The sequence below is a fragment of the Pelecanus crispus genome, chromosome 12 (assembly GCF_030463565.1).
Source record: "Pelecanus crispus isolate bPelCri1 chromosome 12, bPelCri1.pri, whole genome shotgun sequence".
Taxonomy (NCBI): Eukaryota; Metazoa; Chordata; class Aves; order Pelecaniformes; family Pelecanidae; genus Pelecanus; species Pelecanus crispus.
Window position 1 is genome coordinate 1,043,653 of NC_134654.1, and position 17,978 is coordinate 1,061,630.

At 57.3% G+C, this 17,978-nt stretch overlaps 1 protein-coding gene across 2 annotated transcripts in view; it reads left to right on the forward strand.

The window, feature by feature from the left end:
* The first annotated feature begins 11,232 nt into the window (after window positions 1-11,232).
* The window catches only part of MNT (MAX network transcriptional repressor), a 45,648-nt gene continuing 38,902 nt past the window's right edge, over window positions 11,233-17,978 (forward strand). Inside the window, exon 1 of one of the 2 annotated variants that reach the window (XM_075719912.1) lies at window positions 11,233-11,308. In XM_075719912.1, coding sequence (XP_075576027.1) covers window positions 11,233-11,308 — 76 coding nt within the window. The remainder of the gene's footprint in view (window positions 11,309-17,978) is intronic. The other variant, XM_075719913.1, reaches the window with a different exon arrangement.

Consider the following 17,978-nt stretch of genomic DNA (forward strand, 5'->3'; position numbering starts at 1 on the left):
GACATTGATGATAGGTACGTAATTTCTCTAACGACTTCACTTTATTTTTAATGTTCTGCATCTTTACTGACTGTAGCAAACGGGGCAGAATGTGTTGATTATGCCCTTGCGCTGGGTCAGCTTTGGTTAAATCATCAAAATCAAGAAACACCTATTAAGTGTTCTTTTGCTGAGGCTTCAGTTTAAATGAACTTGCAGGGAGCAGCAAATATTTTTCCTCCCATTTTCTCCAGACCGGTTTCTGCATCCCTCAGAGGTCACAGCCTCCCCAGAGAGGAGCCTGATGTCTGAGAAACGCTGCTCTGAAGAAGTCCAAACGCCGCTATTCAGCAACACTCTGATAATCTCCCCTAAATACAGCCGCTTCCATCCATCAAATGATTGACCCTGTATATGATAACCCCGCAGTAATTGTAGTCACACAATGCCGGCTAGCAAACTGGTCTTTACACTGGCCTTTGCCGAGACGGTGCATTATCCTTACACAATAAGTTATCGACACCACGTCTGAGGCTGACATTTATAGTGGGGTTATTGACTGTGATTGTTTGGCGCTGGAAATAGATGGCTGCTTATGGTGCTTTGCATCCTGCCCCGATCACGCCCGCTTACTCTTGGCTTTATAAACACAGAGGCAGAGATCTCTCCCTGGGCAGGGATTGCGTGGCCGAGGCAGCGGCCGCGGCTCGGCGGGGAAGGGCCTGAAGCGGGGGTCGGCCTCTTTGTTACGCGGGGAAAACACGGGGCATCCTCTCCAGCGGCAGCGCTGGCTCTCTGCGCACCGGTACCCGCCTCGCTGAGTAAATCCAGACCTGGCTTACCCTACACATCCCTCTCCGTCGCCCAAGCGGATAAGTTTCAGTTGCCCAAACTGGCGCATCCTCGTTTCTCACTTGGCTGTTTCACCAGCGCATTCTCTTTTGGTGGGTTTGTTTTTATTTTAGCTGTAGACTTAAATAGCTTTTAGTGGGTTTGCATTAAAGACAAGGACTAGTGTGATGTATACAGATCCCTCAAATGCTATATATGAATTCAGCGGTCTCAGACGGAACCCGGCCCCCCTGTATCGCTGCAGAAAGCTAATACAGCACCATAAACGATCACCCGGTTGGCTGATGCGTCTGGAAATGTCTGCAGAACTGAAATAACGTTAGCATGCAACAGCGCTGGCACGGTGATGGCTTTGCAACAGCAAATGATGGAACAGCTTCGTTATATTGTACTTGCTGGTGCTAGATTTCGGGGCTATTCTCTGCTAGCTAGGCTACAAGTTCAGCAACGCGCGTGTTCAGAGAGCTCTGGGGTGTGAGACCAGGGTGCTGCCTACCGGCTGCTGCTGCAGCCCTGCTCGCCATCCCCGCTGCCCGGGGTCCCCGGTGTCCCCGTCATCCCCGCTGTCCCCTCTGTCCCCCTCCCGGGGTCCCCGCTGTCCCCTCTGTCCCCTGCCCGAGGTCCCCTCTGTCCCCGCTGTCCCCTGCCTGGGGTCCCGGGGTCCCAGGGTCCCCTCTGTCCCCTCTGTCCCCACTGTCCCTGCCCGGGGTCCTGGGGTCCCCGCTGTCCCCGCTCTCCCTTCTGTCCCCTGCCTGGGGTCCCGGGGTCCCCACTGTCCCCACTTGCTGTCCCCTCTGTCCCCCGCCCAGGGACCTGGGGTCCCCTCTGTCCCCTCTGTCCCCCGCCCGGGGTCCCGGGGTCCCCTCTGTCCCCTGCCCGGGGTCCCGGGGTCCCCGCTGTCCCCTGCCCGGGGTCCCTGCTGTCCCCGCTGTCCCCACTCGCTGTCCCCTCTGTCCCCTGCCCGGGGTCCCCGCTGTCCCCACTGTCCCCTCTGTCCCACCCGGGGTCCCAGGGTCCCCTCTGTCCCCCGCCTGGGGTCCCCGCTGTCCCCTCTGTCCCCTCCGTCCCCCGCCCGGGGTCCCCTCTGTCCCCTGCCCGGGGTCCCCGCTGTCCCCTCCGTCCCCCGCCCGGGGTCCCCTCTGTCCCCCGCCCGGGGTCCCCGCTGTCCCCTCCGTCCCCCGCCCGGGGTCCCGGGGTCCCGGGGCGCCGCCGCCCTGCCCCGGCCTGGGGCGCCATCTGCCGGCCGCTGCCGGCACAGCCGGGGCCGGGCCCGCCGCGACGGGGGCTCGGCTGCCGAGGCTGGAGGGCGAGATCCCTCCGGAACACCGACCGGGGGGCGAGGGGGTCCACAGGGCTCCCCAGTGCTCCCCCGGGGCTCCCCAGCGCTCCCCAGTGCTCCCCGGGGGCTCTCCAGCACTGCCCAGCGCTCCCCCGGGGGTCCCCAGTGCTCCCCCGGGGGTCCCCAGCGCTCTCCCGGGGGTCCCCAGCGCTCCCCAAGGCTCCCCAGCACTCCCCGGGGGTCCCCAGTGCTCTCCAACACTCCCCCGGGCTCTCCAGTGCTTCCCCATGGGTTCCCAGCACTCCCCAGCACTCCCCAGGGCTCCCCAGCACTCTCCGGGGGTCCTCAGTGCTCCCCTGGGTCTCCCCAGCACTCCCCAGGGGTCCCCAGCACTCCCCAGGGCTCTCCAGTGCTCCCCCATGGGTTCCCAGCACTCCCCAGCTTTCCCCAGCACTCCCCAGCACTCCCCGGGGGTCCCCAGCGCTCCCCGGGGGTCCCCAGCACTCCCCAGCGCTCCCCAGAACTCCCCAGCGCTCCCCGGGGGTCCCCAGCACTCCCCGGAGGTCCCCAGCACTCCCCAGCACTCCCCAGGGCTCCCCAGCACTCCCCAGCACTCCCCAGCTCTCCCCAGCACTCCCCGGAGGTCCCCAGCACTCCCCAGCACTCCCCAGCGCTCCCCAAGGCTCCCCAGCACTCCCCAGGGGTCCCCAGCACTCCCCAAGGCTCCCCAGCACTCCCCAGCACTCCCCAGCTCTCCCCAGCACTCCCCGGGGGTCCCCAGCGCTCCCTGGGGGTCCCCAGCGCTCCCCAGCTCTCCCCAGCGCTCTCCCGGGGGTCCCCAGTGCTCCCCAAGGCTCCCCAGCACTCCCCGGAGGTCCCCAGCTCTCCCCAGCTCTCCCCAGCGCTCCCCGGGGCCATGGCGCTCTGCAGAGCACCGTGCAGTTGTTGGGTTGCCGTCCCGCCACGGAAGCTCCGCTTGCAGCGGGGAGATGAGGCAAGGCTATGGAGGGCTGGACTGGGTGGCCTAAAGCGCCCTTCCAACCCAAACTGTTCCAGGATTCTATGGCTCTGCGTGCTACACGTTTTCTCTGGGTTTTGAGGTTCGCTTAGTGGGAGAGCACGGTCGGGTTCGGTGTGTCAGAATCGCCCTGCAGCTTTCTTCTCCGCAATTCTTTTATTTGGCACAGTTTGACCACAGTTAAGAGGTGACTCAAAGCAATGCAGACGCAAATCCAGTTCTCAGCGGAGAATGCTTGGATTTCTCTGTGTATTTCGTAGATGAAATTCTGTCGTTGCGAGTCGGTGTTTTATTGCAGGCGATAGTTTGCGGCAGATTGGGAAGCTGTGTGCAGTGCTCATTTCTTAGTCAGCTGTTGCTCCCCAGGCCCGGGAGATCTTAGCATGTAGTCTGTGGACTTTGGATGGACCTTCCCCCCCCGCCATTTATCAACAATTCCAGAAGCACTTTCTGCAGCTGGTTGCGGTCTATTGCTGCTACACGGCATTTCCTTACTCTGTTGTAATCAACAGGTCAGGTTTTTACCTGCTCAGAAATCTGCAGAGCTGGTATTGAGTGCCTTCAGCTTCGGCACAGACCACACCGCAAGTCCAAATCCAGACCTGAACAAATCTCAGGCTGCACAAGACAAGGCGGCAGGATTTAGCAGCGTGCCCCAAAAAGCCGGCACTGAGCGGGAACGTTGGGAGCCCAATAAGTATCTCAGAGTGCCAGGATGACTTTTCGGCTCAGTTTATCTGAACCAGTCTCTCTTACGCGCTCCTGTAGCAATGCATGCCATGAATTGTAGAAATACTACGGAGGGAGAGGGTAGCCAGGAAGAAACGCGCGCTAACGGAGCTGGCGCTGCCACGCTGCTGCAGGCCCCGCGGGTGGCTGCCCGAGTACCTAAGGCTGGTTTGGCAATAATCGAGATTTTACTAATGTGTATTGTATTGATATGATTGATACTAATGTATTGCACAGAGCTTTGGTGTCCTCAGGAGTGACTGAAAAAAGGAGAGTGAAGAAAAGCTACCTTTAATGCTTCTGGGGGGTTAATATTAATATACCTTAGAGTCAGAAACTTAGAGCAGCTCAGTCTGTTTGGCTTACCCAAAACACTGGAAGGCAATCGCATTACAAAATATAAGTAGTTTTTTGGGAGGAAGCACACGGTACTGATCCGTTCCTTAAGCTAGCAGAGAGGGCTGTAAGGAGGCCGAGCAGCTGGAACCTGAATTCCGGCTTCTTCGAAGGAAAAACTGAGCGCCGCTTTCTGCTGGCGGGCATAAATAGCCCCTGGGACAAGTGGAAGTGCTAACTCCCCCTGCTCACCGTGTTTCCAGATGACAACTAGGAATTTTTTGGTAGATAAACCTTAGCGTAATGCAAGCTGTCCTTATGTCACGCCAAAGTTACTGGACCAGTATGGAGATTACTGGGTAAAACCAGGAGGAATCTGGGCAGTGTCCGAGACCTTGTGAATCTGGTGTCAGCACTTCCCGGCGCTGCCCGAGGGTGGACGTCGGGCGCTGCTGCGGGGAGGAATGGGCAAGTTTTCAGCCGTATCGGCGGATCTGTGCAAGACCCGTTCATCCCATAAGCCCTGCTTAACCGCTCTTCACAATTAAATATTTACAATAAGAATTTATTCATCATTAAAACCATAAATAAAAGGATTACAGAGAAAGTCAGAATGGTTCAGTCAGGAAAGAGCACTAATTGTTTTCACCCTTGTGGGTTTTTCTGCGTGCAATACTTGAATTTCAAAATGAAAATATTGAGATAAACTCCCGCTTTCATGTGAGTACAGTTGGTGTAATTTCTTATTCAGTGTGAAGCCTGGAAAAGGAGAATAAACACTCCTCTAATCATTTCCGTTCAGTCATAATTTAGGCCCTGAGCAACCAAGTATTTAAGCAGGCGATAAAACTTTAAGCAGTCAAGTATTCCCACCGACTCCAGAAGGATTATCTAGAAGCCCAAAGCGAAAAGTGGTTTATTCGGAGTAAGGGAAGAGCAGAACCCACGTGCGCTGGAAGCCGAGTCGTGGTGCCCGAGCTGGGGGGACGGAAGATGAGAGCTTATGATCCGCGCGCAGAACGCAGAGCTCGGTCCCCGCGCGGCCACTGGCTCGCAGGGGGCGATTCCCTGGCTCGCAGGGGTTTTGTGTGCCCTAGGAAAAGCCGCATCCCTTCGTCTAGCGCTGCCCCGATGTGCAAGCGCGTGTGAGAGCGTGGCACAAAATCAATTACCCGAGTTGCTCATCCAATTTTTATTTGAACGCTTATAAATAGTATGAATAGCAAAAATTATTTAACTTTGGAAAGTAATTTAGCTGGGTTTCTAAGAGACTTTTAATGAGCTTACATTACCCAAGGTGCTCTAAACCCAACTGTATTTCAAATTAAATACAAACAATTTTGGCTGGGATGTAACTTTTTACCTTGCTAGTAAAAGCTCCCATTTAAGCGTTACTTTTTCTACCAACAGGCACAACTGGGAAGTGATATTCCATAAAAGCTCCTTCCTGATGAGAAAAAGAAACAGGGAAGCAGGTAAGTGGTGCGTGCACACCGGACACCGCTACACAGCGGGATGAGCAGGTAGGGCCAGGGCGAGGGCGTCGGACAGGGGCGTGGGCACGGGGCTGCTCCCCAGCTGCAGTGTTTCTCCAGGGCTGTAGCCCACGTTCGGAAGAACATCCTCGTGCCGGCGGTGCAAACACCCAGCAGCTGCTCCTCGCCAGCCCAAATGCACCTCCTGCTCCCGGCACCGCCTGCTCCCGGCACCTCCCGCCAGGAAACGAATGCGAGTAATTTGTGACCTGGGGGGGGAAGATTTTGGTGATGAATATTGCCAGAAAGCTAAAGTGACTGACGGTCACGTGATGCAAAAATTCTGAGGATGGTTTTGTGTAAGGAGAGGCTGTTTGCTGCATAGGTGGAAAGGAAATAGGCAGAATAACAGGAAGGAGCTTGCCGAGTCCTCAGCAGTACTGCAGTTAGTCTTCCAAATTTGCACGGCTGAAGTTGGGGTTTTTTAAACATCCATCGTATTCCTAGTATAGAATATGATGTTTAGGACATTAGGTGCTCCTTGTGGCGTTCTGTGTATAGGTGGCACTCTAAGATAGCGTCATCCTCAAAATGGCAATTTTTCACCTCCTTTGCAATCTGGTCTTTGGTGGGGGGGGCAGATATAAGGAAAGATAACGGGACCTATAACCACTGCTTCTTTTCCCTGCACTGTCAATATATGAATATCACGATCATAATTATATCTAAATAGTCCTAAACCCATTCAAACTTTATATAATGCCATCAATAACCCTGAAAATAAAGAAATACATTTTGCTGAGTACAGTGAAACTTTGCATTTGTTGTGCTATGCAAAATGCTTAAATGTTTTTTTCACAACCCAGCTTTACGTTTAAGATATTATCCAAATTCACCACCCGGAGTGTATGGGAGCAACTTCATTCGTGCTCAGCTCCATTGATTCTAAACTTACTACAGCCAGAATATAGTAGAGATTAATATCGGTACACCTGAATATCATCCAGTATTATCTAGAGGAGTGACTAAATGGGAAATAATAAACAGATGAGAAGTTAAGACGCCCTCGGCATTCCCTCAAAATGAGTAAAAAGACACACCTCGGAACCTATATATGCTTGTACAGGAAACAAAAGCTTTAAATTCTCATCTTGCAAGTGACGTCTGATCTTCGGAGAAGATGAAAAAAGCAGCAGTCAAGGGATTATTTGGCCGAACGTTTCAGAACCACAGATGGGAACCGAGGAGCCCTCCTGTCCCCGCCGGAGAAGGGCTGGAGGGGGTGGCTGCCGGGGCGCCCCGGCGCTGGCCCCGGGGACGCAGCAGTGCCGCCGGCCACGCGGCAGCGGCCGCAGGGCCCCCGCTCCCCGGGAGCTGCAGCCTGCAAGAGGGTCCTGCCCTGGCGGCAGCAGCCCCGAGACGGGAGAGCTCTGCTGCTGGGCGTCCTCAGCCCCCCACGGCTGGGGCCGGGGTGCATGGGTAGCCCGGCGTCTGCTCTTCACAAGTGTGGGGCGTAACGGGGGAGACCTCACGCCTCTTTGTACTTTTAGCACATACGCAAAGTTTTAAAAACTCTCCCTCAGTGCCCACAAAGTCAATCCAAATAATTTAAGTGTTCTGGTTTATTGCTGTCCCTAGGAACAGGGTCAAATGATTCAGCGAAAAACCTTTCTTCGTATAATCCTCCAGAGGTAGATGAATACACAGTTGATGGAGTTTGGACGTGTTCCCAAGCTGCTGCATCAGCTGGGTCCAAAAACTCACAATAGATGAATTTAATCAGGAAACGTCGCTCTGATATGAATGTTTAATGGCACTGATTTATACTTTCAGCTGCCAAAGTCAGGAGCTAGCTTAGCAGTCGGGAGCCCACGGAGCTCAAGGTTTCGGAACAAACTCTCCTTGGAGACTGAAGTGCTGCAAGAGATGTTATTAGACGGGCAGAAGGAAAGTTTTGCCTCCTGCCAAAGCGGTTAACCCAGCACAGGACTAAACTATTCAAATGTGTCTGCAAATGTTGCTCTTAAAAGCCGTGTTCTGACAAGCGTTCTCCTCTAGACCACCGGCTGTTGTTCTGTCAGTGCGTTCCTCTAATGATTCATTTTTGTCGTCTCGGTTTTTTCTCTCACCTGCTAAGACCGAGAGCCAGTGGCCGTCGCAGGAGTGCAGGGCCGGCAGCGGGCGTCTGGGCGGCGCGGTGAAGCCTCTCTGTGCCTCTCTGCCAGGGCACAGGTTCGGTGGGTAAGCGGTATTGGTTGTAAAGCAGGTGTGATTGCAGAACAGCAATTCCTCCTTACTGGGGCCATCTCGAAGAACACCCTGTAAACCTGTGTGGTCGGTAGGATTACGCACAGTATGAAAGACGAGGGAGAGGTGGTCGAAGAAAGAATCTGCAGCTTACTGCGCTTACGCACATCGGCCTGGTCTACAAAACTGCAGCCCACGCCACCAGCTTAGACTGCAGCAAATGTTTGTCCCAGCCGTGGATTTCATCCCTCGGTCCTCTCAGACAGACAAAGTCACCTTCTTCTTGTTGTCATCTTCTCATCTGCATGCTTTTGAAGCTCCACCTTGACCAGTCTAACACCCAAAGTCTGATAGTCCTGTAACACTGCAGCAAAAGTAGCACGAGCCGCAGGCTGTCCTACCCAAAGCTCTGCTGGTGTTCTGCAGCTTTGGTTTGCAAGCTGCCATTCCATCCTTGGCTCCTCTATGATCAAACGTGACTTTTTGAAGGAACATGTACAAACACACACAAGACGTGCGAAATACATCCAAGTATGTCCAGGTTGCAAAGGGAAGGACTTAGGAAATGTCAGATTACGTTTGCCCTGGGGTAGCTTTTACCGAGCTCCTTAAGGATATATGCGTTGTATGACTGACTGATGTTAGGAATCGTGCTGGTCTTATACAGCCCTCCTGCTGCGCTCAGTACACGGCCTGGACGTGCGCTCTAAAGAATCAGGGCTGGGTGATGAAGGGCATTTGTGGTGTTAAAAGTCTCATTTATTGCAGAAGTTGTGAGGAGCGTGTTGAGGCGGTTTGCAGAAAGAGGACAGATGGTTGGGACATGGTTCAGTCGGCATGGGGGTGTTGGGTTGATGGTTGGACTGATGATTGTAGAGGTCCTTTCCAACCTTAATGATTCTATTCTAGTTTTACTTTCATTAAAAAATAATCCAGCCACCAAGCCAGGAAACATGAAATTAATTATCACTCCACCCTTAATGGGTTTAGTGGTGAACTTGGTAGTGTTAGGTTAATGGTTGGACTTGATGATCTTGAAGGTCTTTTCCAACCTAAAGGATTCTGTGATTCTAAGAGTCTATGATTCTATGATTGAAAAGCAGCTGAGATGTTCCTTGGAAAATGAAGCACGCCCCTCCATGAGCTACAGCTGCCTGATGGTGCCAGATGAGTTACTTCAGGCAGGCTTTCATGACAGTTTCTCATCTACATCTTCCACGGGTGCGCGATGACGATACGCTCATTCATGTGAGGTATTTGGAGAACCCAGAGGTGAGCTCACGGCAAAGCCCAGGAGGAAATGGCTGCTCCCGTCTGCAGAGAAGGATCTGAGGAGCGTGCAGCAAGCGAGGCCATCGCCGCAGCCCGAGCCGGGAGGACGAGGGAACGTCCCGAGCGGCCGGCGCAGGCGCCGTGGAGCGGGTGCAGCTTTGGAAACCAGTGCCAGGCTCCACAAACCAGTACGGCCCAGCTCACGAGAGCTCGCTCCTGCCGCCTTCAGCGGCCATTCCTCAGTGTCGTTTTTGGTCTGTCAGTTCCCTAGTTTTCTGTAATAGAATGAACGTTCTTGCCTGAAAATCTGTTTCTTTCAATCCCACTCCCTCCATGAGAAGCGTTACTTTTTCTAATCAGTTTCTTTTTACTTTGCTTCAGCGTGTTTTCGCAGCCCCCAAAAATAAGTTAATCAGAGGCAGATACTTAGCATGGAAAATGTCAGCGTGGATAATTAAAGTTGAATTCAGTTTTGCAAGCTACTGAGAAAAGGGCCTTAGAAAGGAAAACGCTAGCTAACGTTAACCGCAGGCAGCACTTTGAGCTCCCCTGCGAGGGCTTTCCAAAAGAGCAGGCACTGCACGTGGTGACGCTCTGCAGACGCTTTTCCAGCGGCTCCCTCTTTCTTCGCTTTGGCTCAGAGGAGCGGGCTCGGCTTTGCCTTTTCGGGCGGCCGCCCCACCGGGCGCGGGGCAGCGGCCGCAGCAACGCCCCGAGTCACGCGCGCCCACGGAGCCTGCGGCCGAGAACAGCTGGGAAAAGGTTCTGCTAGAACGGCGAGCTTGGAAAGAGATCTGCTGCGAGAAAAAATTGTGCCCGGGCCCTCGCGTGGGGCCGGTCGGGACTTTTATTTATGGCAGGTGCAGCGTTGCAGGCGGAGCGCGGCTTTCACACGGGCTCGCCGAGTCCATGAAGGACGCGCGTGTGAAAAAAACCCTTTTTTTATTTTCTTGACTTTAGGGTATTTGGGGAAATCCATCTGCCGGAGGTAGGGAAAACACGACGGACGCGCCACCCTCGCCCCTGAGTGGGTGTGCAGGTGTGCACCGCGCTGCCGCCGAGCAAAGGCGCGCTCGCACCAATGCCGGTGTGCCCACCGACCCGCTCGCCCACCCAGCCGCTCGCCCTTGCCCGCCCAGCTGCTCGCCCCTGCCCACCCAGCCGCTCGCCTCCGCCCACCCAGCCGCTCGCCCTTGCCCGCCCAGCTGCTCGCCCCTGCCCACCCAGCCGCTCGCCTCCGCCCGCCCAGCCGCTCGCCCCAGCCCACCCAACCACTCGCCTCTGCCCGCCGACCCGCTCGCCCACCCAGCCACTCGCTCCTGCCCGCCCAGCCGCTCGCCTCCACCCACCGCGCCGCTCGCCCCTGCCCGCCCAGCCGGTGCCGGTGCCGAGCCGCCCCCCGTGCCCCCGCCCTCCCCCCGGCCCTGGGGCGGCTGCGAGGCCGGGGCCCTGGCCCGGGCGCGGGGCGGCGGCGGGTGGGGCGCGGCGCGGCCCCTTTAAGGCGCGCGGCGGCGGCGCGGGGCGCCCATGTGGAGGTGCTCCATGCCTTGTTGTCCTCCGCGCCCATTGGCCCGCGCCGCGCTGACATATTGTAATGGGCCGCGAGCGCACTGCGGGGGGAGGGGCGCCCGCAAAACCCGGCGGCCGGAGCGCGGCGCCGCCGGCCCGGCCCTGCCCCCCGGCGCGCCCGGCGCCCTCCCGCGCCCGGCGCCCGCCCCGGGGCGAGCGCGGCGTTGGCGGCGGGCTCTCGGCGCGGCCGGCGGGGCTACCGGGCCGCCCCCGCGCCGCGGGGGGCCGGGCGAGCCGCCCCGTCCCGTCCCGCCGCCTCCCGTCCGGGCGGCGGCCAGGGCTCCGCGCCGCGTCTTGCCGCCGCCCGCCGCGTAGTAGCGGGGCCGCGCCAGCGCCCGCCTGTTGTGTTTCTGTTGCCGCCCGCCATCTTGTCGCCAGCGCTGCTGCCGTCGGGGCGAGCCGCGGGGCGGCGCGGCGCCTGCGGCCGGGCCCGCGCGACCGGGGAGGCGGCGGCGGCGGCGGCCGGGGCCCGCGCCATGAGCATCGAGACGCTGCTGGAGGCGGCGCGGTTCCTGGAGTGGCAGGCGCAGCAGCAGCAGCAGAGCGCACGTGGTAAGGGGCCGGGGCCGCCGCCTGACAGCCCGCGGCCGGCCGAGGCGCGGCGGGGACGGGGCGGGGGCGGCGCTGGCGGGGGGCAGGCGGGGGACGGGGGGCTGCCGGTGCGCGGCGGCGGGGGAAGCCGGCGGGGGGCGGCTGCCGCCGCGCGGGGAAGTGACAGGGCGGGGGGGGGGGGGGTGGCGCCGCCCCGGCGGGGGCTCCCTGCGGGCGGGGCTGCCCCGGCCCCGCTGCCCCGGGGCGGGGGGGGGGGGGGGGCGGAGGAGGAGGGGGGGGGGGGGGCGCCGGTCGCCCCCGCCCCTCCCGCGGGCGCGCCGCCGCCGCGCGCTGCGTGTCCCCGCGCCGCGGGCGGGGCGGGAGGGGTTGGAGGGGGGGGGGGGAAGGGGGGCGGGGCTCGCGCCGCCTGACGCGCCAGGCGCCGCCCGCCACCACGTGCGCGCGGCCCCGCCCCGCCGCGCGGGGAGACCCGGCCCCGCCCCGCCCCGCCCCGCCCCCCGCGCGCTCGGCGGCACCGGCGGCACCGGCGGCACCCGGAGCACCGCGATCGCCCCCCCGCCCCCGCCGCGCCCCTGCGCGCTGCCCCCGCCCGCGCCCCGGCTCCTCCCCCCCTGCGCCCGCGGGGCGGCGGCGGCGGCGGGGCCGGGCGGGGCGGGGCGGGGCGGGGCGGGCGGCGGGGCCGCTGTCTCCGTGATGGGCGCTGCGGGGGAGCTCGGGGCCGTGCGGGGGCAAGAGGCGCCCCGAGCGGGAAGCGAGGCGGCGGGTGCGTGAGACGCATAAGGGTTCGCCGCGCCCCGCTGCTCGCCGGCCCCCGGCCCAGCCGGCCCCACGGCCCCCAGCCCCGCAGCCCCCAGCCCAGCCGGCCCCCCCAGCCCCACAGCCCAGCCAGCCCCCAGCCCAGCCAGCCCCGCAGCCCACAGCCCCACAGCCCCCAGCCCAGCCGGCCCCCAGCCCCGCCGTCCCCACAGCCCCCAGCCCCGCAGCCCCCAGCCGAGCCGGCCCCCCCAGCCCAGCCAGCCCCGCAGCTCCCAGCCCCACAGCCCAGCCAGCCCCGCAGCCCCGCACGGGGGGTGGCAGCGCGCCCTGCGCCAGTTTTAAGCCGGTGAGGATTTCACCGCCTGTCCCCTCAAGACGCGCTCGCCCGCTGTTAATATCGGCAGCGCTGCAGCTCGCAGAGGGTGAGCGTGCTCTGGGTGCAGCAGAGCTTAAACACCGGAGAACCCCTCCTGAGCGGGGTTGTTTATTATATCTTCTGCTGCTGGAAAGGATTTTAATCCTTATCCAGCTACCCCGCCTTACGAGGACGTTTTGTAAACTGATGCAACAAGTGAGGATCTGGGATACATGGGAAGAAGCGTCGACGGCAAGGCAGGAGGGGCAGAAGTGGCCTAGCTGCATCGTGTTGGGTAACCTCTGAAGGCAGAAATTATTCCCAAGTGGGGCGTGGGCAAGGCAATGCACCAAAAAAAAAAAAAAAAAAGAAAGAAATTGGGCGGGCTTTCTAGTTACGAGGAGCAGCGCGCGAGGATGTGTGGAGGTGCCATTCTAACACCAAAGCCCGCTGCGGGTAGGAGCAGCTGCACAGCCCCCGGCGCAGCGCTGCCTCGGCGGCGAGCGGGCGCTTTGTGTTCGCCGTGACACACGCCGTTACCATTTCTGTTGCACCAGACATGTCAGGGCTGAACTGGCTGGCGGAGCGGCAGCGTCAGTGCTAACGTGGCTACTTCAGGGAAGTCGTGAGCACCAGGAAGATGTGTGGCATGAGAGGGAGGAGCCCGTCGCTTGAACTTCGGGTAACAGGAAGATGTCAGGGGAGAGCACGAGCAGAGAAGTAGCTGGGAAAGACTGTTTGGGCAACAATAAAGCGCTCTAGATTGGCTTCCTTCCCTCGCCTTCTTCCTCTCCTCCCTCTTCAGATGTGCGTTCAGAGAGGCTTTACGGTCGGCGTTACGCCCACCGCGTAACTCTGGGGGTCCAGTCTGGCCTAAAAATCAATCCCGTTTGGGAACAGCATTAGGCAATCGAATATAAAACTGATTTAAGGCTGCTGGGTCGAAAGCTGACGGCGGTGCTGCAGAGTGCTCGGCCTCGGGCAGGGGCGCGGGTCGGGAACCAGCTCGGGGGTCCCCGCTGACACGATGGTGAGCGTGCTCTGCGGTCCTTCTCGGGGGTCTGCCCAGCTGGTGTCAGGCTCTGCTGCCCGCCAGATGGTAAAATGCTATAAATACTTAGGCTGTTGCTTTTTCAAACCTGGGAGTAGAGGAGGAAAAAGTCTTCCCTTCAGCCAGATGTTCACCATCCTGTCTTTATGAGGAAGAAAACTGAGAGAAGGGAAAACCAGAGAGGTTTTGGAGAAAGGAGAGCAGAATGGCTTTGTGAGGGAAGAGGGTTAAGGGTCCGGCTGGCCCCCTTCGCGGGGATTCCTGGAGACGTGGGGCACTGCAGCACTTGCATGTGAAAACGCAGCGTGTGAGGCGTCGCTGCTCATTTTGCCGGCATGGAGAGCACCGTGGCCGCTTCCCAGCTGGACAGAGGCGGTGGAGGACTGCTTCTGCATGCAGCGCATAACTGAGGAGAGCGTGCTGAAAAGAGGAGATGCAGAAGGATTCCCTGGGAGCAGGCAGCAGTGGGATCTTCACGTTCTCCTTGGACTCGCCAGAAGGTCAGGCCAGCAGCCGTTGTCACTGCTTTCTACTTCTTTTTGTGGCCAATAGTTACCGGGCTGCAGCTTGAGTAATCTCAAGCTTTGGGGAGTAGTGCAGGGTACAGCTGCTGGGAGAGCTCTGTGCGCTAACCTGAAATGAAACCGCGTCCTTCAGGGAGGCGAGTGGTGTCTGCAAAGCTGTGGGGTCAACACCTACCCCAGCACCTACCCCAGCACCCACCCTCTCCTTCCACGTCGTGCACGGCGCTACGCGTGACGCCAGGGACCCCTGAAGCGCCGGCAGCGCGGGCAGGGTGGTGGTGTCCCTGGCCACCCACGTGCTGCCTCGTGCAGCGCGTGCCGCGTTTTGCGGGTCTGCAAATAAAGCAGCGCTCGACTTCGGAGTCGGGTCCTGCTGTGTTCATCCAGGCGCTGGTTTCCGTGAGCGCATGCGTGGCGTCCAAGTGCTTTCAAACCTGGCACGAGTGCCGCGGAGCGTCCCGTTTCCCCGTAACCGATGCCTTTGCTCTGGCCTGTTTTGTTTTCCGGCGGGTAGGCACGTGGCTTTTCCTGCTCCTTCAGCCTCTTCCACCTGTGGAAAATTAAACCGTGCAGGCTTTGCTTCTCTTAATCTATAACCAGAGCAAGTCTTGTTCTGCGCCTTCAGCTCTCCGAGGGCCGTTTATTGCTTCGGGGAATTGTTTGCGACGCTGTTTGGGTTCGCCTGCGTGGCCGGGGTGGAACCCTGCCGCGGGCTGCTCTGACCCACCCCAGGGAGACCCGGGCGGCTTGCGCCGTGGAGCCTGCCCTGCCGTCAGCCTGGACGCAGCGGTGTCGCTTCCTGTGTCCCCGGATAAACAGGCACGGTTCAAACCGCGTTTACAAGATGTTTACCCAAAAGCCTGTTGAATTTTACGTATTCTATGTATTACTATTTCAGAGGACATAATCTCAAGTTGCTGAAAAAAAGCAGAATCTAAATACATCAGCCTGAGATGTACCCGTAAGAGTAACAGCTTGGTAGAGTATAGTACGGTCGCGATGGAGACTTCGGGGGCGAGAAAGACTTCAGCGCTGTGGGGATCCGTGAGTTGTGCCGTTCGTTATTAAAGCCGAGTTCAGACTTTGCTAAAACACTTGCTGGAATTTGAAGGATGCAGCACAAGTGGTAGGTTGTTACCTCCCGAGTAAACTGGGAGCAACTGAAATGCACGGAACGGACTAAGCTAGAGGGAATTATATGCTTCTTAATTAAACAACTACCCAGATACGTCTAATGATTTTAACATCTATAGAATCCTCGCTCTTGATGACGCTTTCGCAAACATAAAGATTTCTGCGATTTACTGACTGAAAGTAGTGGGTTTGGAGGCTCTGGGGCTTGTGTGCTCATGGCACATCCCCGTTGGATCCTGTGAGTATGCTTGGTTTTGTTGCATGCTTTGTGCTGGGCTCGTAGGACTCGGAAGTAGTTTTTTTGCAAATGTGTATGATGGATTTGTGTAGATATGCAGAGAGATGTAATGAAAATGAAATTTCAGTGGTTTGGCTCGTCATCCGTACTGCTGTTTATACGCTCAGCAGACCCGTTCTCCTGCATGATGACAAATGTTACGTGAATGATGATACCAGTAATAATTTTATTTGGATTTCATTAGTTTATGGGGAAAAAAACCCAACAGATTTGGGGGAGGCGAGGGGGATAGTTGATGTTACGCATTTCTTACTGTAATATTAACACCATGGGAATGCAAACAATGACGGACACACCCTGGACGTGCACTGTGTTGGCCGCATGCTTCAGTGTTTCTGATAGTTTTGGGAGTCAGGATTTTGAAGCGCTCTTGTCTCGTCCACGTCTGTGCTTTCATGCTTCGTAATCTTGCTGCCGATAACCCTTTTTTCTGTAAAATAGGGGCTCACATGCACGTAAACGCGTATGTTTACACCTGCACTAACCTGCAAACTGAGATCCTTTGTCTGGCTATTACTTGCAAACTCCAGGGACGTTCGACTTAAATTCAAAGAAATCAGCCACCCCCTAATTCAGGTTAATCCAAGAATGTTTCATGATCTAAGAAAACACATCTATTTATAATCACAAGTAACTAATATTTGCTTTCTTACGGTTTTTCCCATAGATACTCACCTACGACCCGCTCAGCTTGCGCTCGCTGCTTTGCTTGATGCTGCTCACTTAGGCTTATAGCCTTTCATTTTTTTGAACACTGCCAGCAAGGGTGGTGACCGAACAGCAAGCGTAGTCCTGGCCTTTCCTATCTCATCTAACTGCCATTTTGGCGCACATCCTAGTTGCATGAGATTGATAACAAGATGCGTGGTGACCAGAGAGATTTCCTTTGGCTGCAGTGCCACCCGCCTCGTGCTGACGGGTGAGGAAGAGGACCAGCTCGCGCCCAGCATCCGTGTTTCGCCAACGGCTTGGTGCTGTGCTCGGTGCGGTCCTCCTCTGGTGTCCCTCAACAGGGCTCATCAGCGTGACCTTGAGACGCATCTCCAGGAACCCCGCAGGGCTTTTAGGCCGGAGCTGGCTTGTGTCTGGCCAGCTCAGGACGCACGCAGGTCCTGGGCGTCTCTGGGGGCACGTGGCCGTGTCCTCAGTCGTCGCTGGCGTGCTGCAGGCAGCACGTCCGCCTGGATTTCTTTCGGGAGAGGTTAAGCACCTCCTGACACATAGCGCGGCCTTTTATCTTTTTTCAAAGGCTTCCAGGTACACGAGGGCTACGCTGCGGCCCCGGGGGACGGCAGTGCCACAGTGGCAGGTGGAAATAGCTCTGCTGGGCACGAACATGCGCGTCGCTTTCTGGGGTCTGCATCGGCCTGCCGAAACCGCAGAATAACTGACAGCAGGCAGGCTGGCTTCTGGGAAGCAATTGCCTCATGTAATCCTAACCTCTCTTGTTACTCAGATGCTAGACTAGCTGTCGTGCTCGCCTTTTGCTTTATTTTTTTCCCCTTTTTGTCCTTTTTGATGAGTGCAAGCCTGGTGTAGGCAGTCAGGCCTGGCGGTGGAGGGTGAGGGAGTCACACTGGCCGCAGCAGAGGACCCCTGCCAAATCTGATGTTGTCTGCACAGTTCTTCTCTCCTGATGCACTGAAGTAACTTTTTTATCTCGTCGTTGTGTGAAGCAGCGCTGCGTCATAGGCCAGCAGCAGGGCTGGAAGTTGGGAATCTGCTTTCCTTCACCCCGCTGATGCCTCTTTCTGCACTGTGGGGCACGTCAGTTGAATTTTGTCTATAAAACGCTGAACCCCCCGAAACCTGACAAAGCTATATAAACATAAAAACTTTTTTCTTTTTCCTTTTTAAATTGAAGAGACCTCTGATCCTCTCAGTAGTATTTTGTGGTGGTGAGTCCCCCAGTATAATCGTATTCAATATTTGAAATGGTTTCTTTGGTTTTAACCTGTTGCTTTTTGGGTATTTGAGATACGTAGTGCCGAGGAGCGCGCTGGCTGCCCGCCCCGCATGCTGGTCTGGGGGCTCTGGTTCAGAGCAGAGCCACGCGTGCAGCTGCAGTCTGAGGGAAGAAGTAGAACTGCACATAAGTTGTCCTTCGTTTCCCATCTTCATCCCCTCCTGTCTTCTCTACACATAGCGGTGGATGGGTATGCTTAGAAAGGGAATGATAATACAAATACAAAATACAGCATGTAGAGCGTGCAGGTCTTCCTTGCCAAAGGAAAAGAAAAAAAAAAAGGCAAAATTCCCTTCCACTTGCTGATAAATTGTTATGTTTTGCCAAGGGACATCAAAGCATTTTATACCCTTTAGTTGAATTTTGCAGCACTTCTGAAAGGTCACAGGTGGAAGAGCTGAGGTGCAGGGATGTGAAGTGCCTTACCTAAAGCTGTGCCTTGATAAGGCAAGAAGTACAGTTGAGCTTTCTCCTGTCTAGCTGGATGTGGAGGTTGGAGTACAGAAAGCCTCAGACTTGCTGAACATCACAAGATCTCCTGACTGGAAGCTGCCTGCGTTGCACTGCAGAGAATGGGATAGGGATG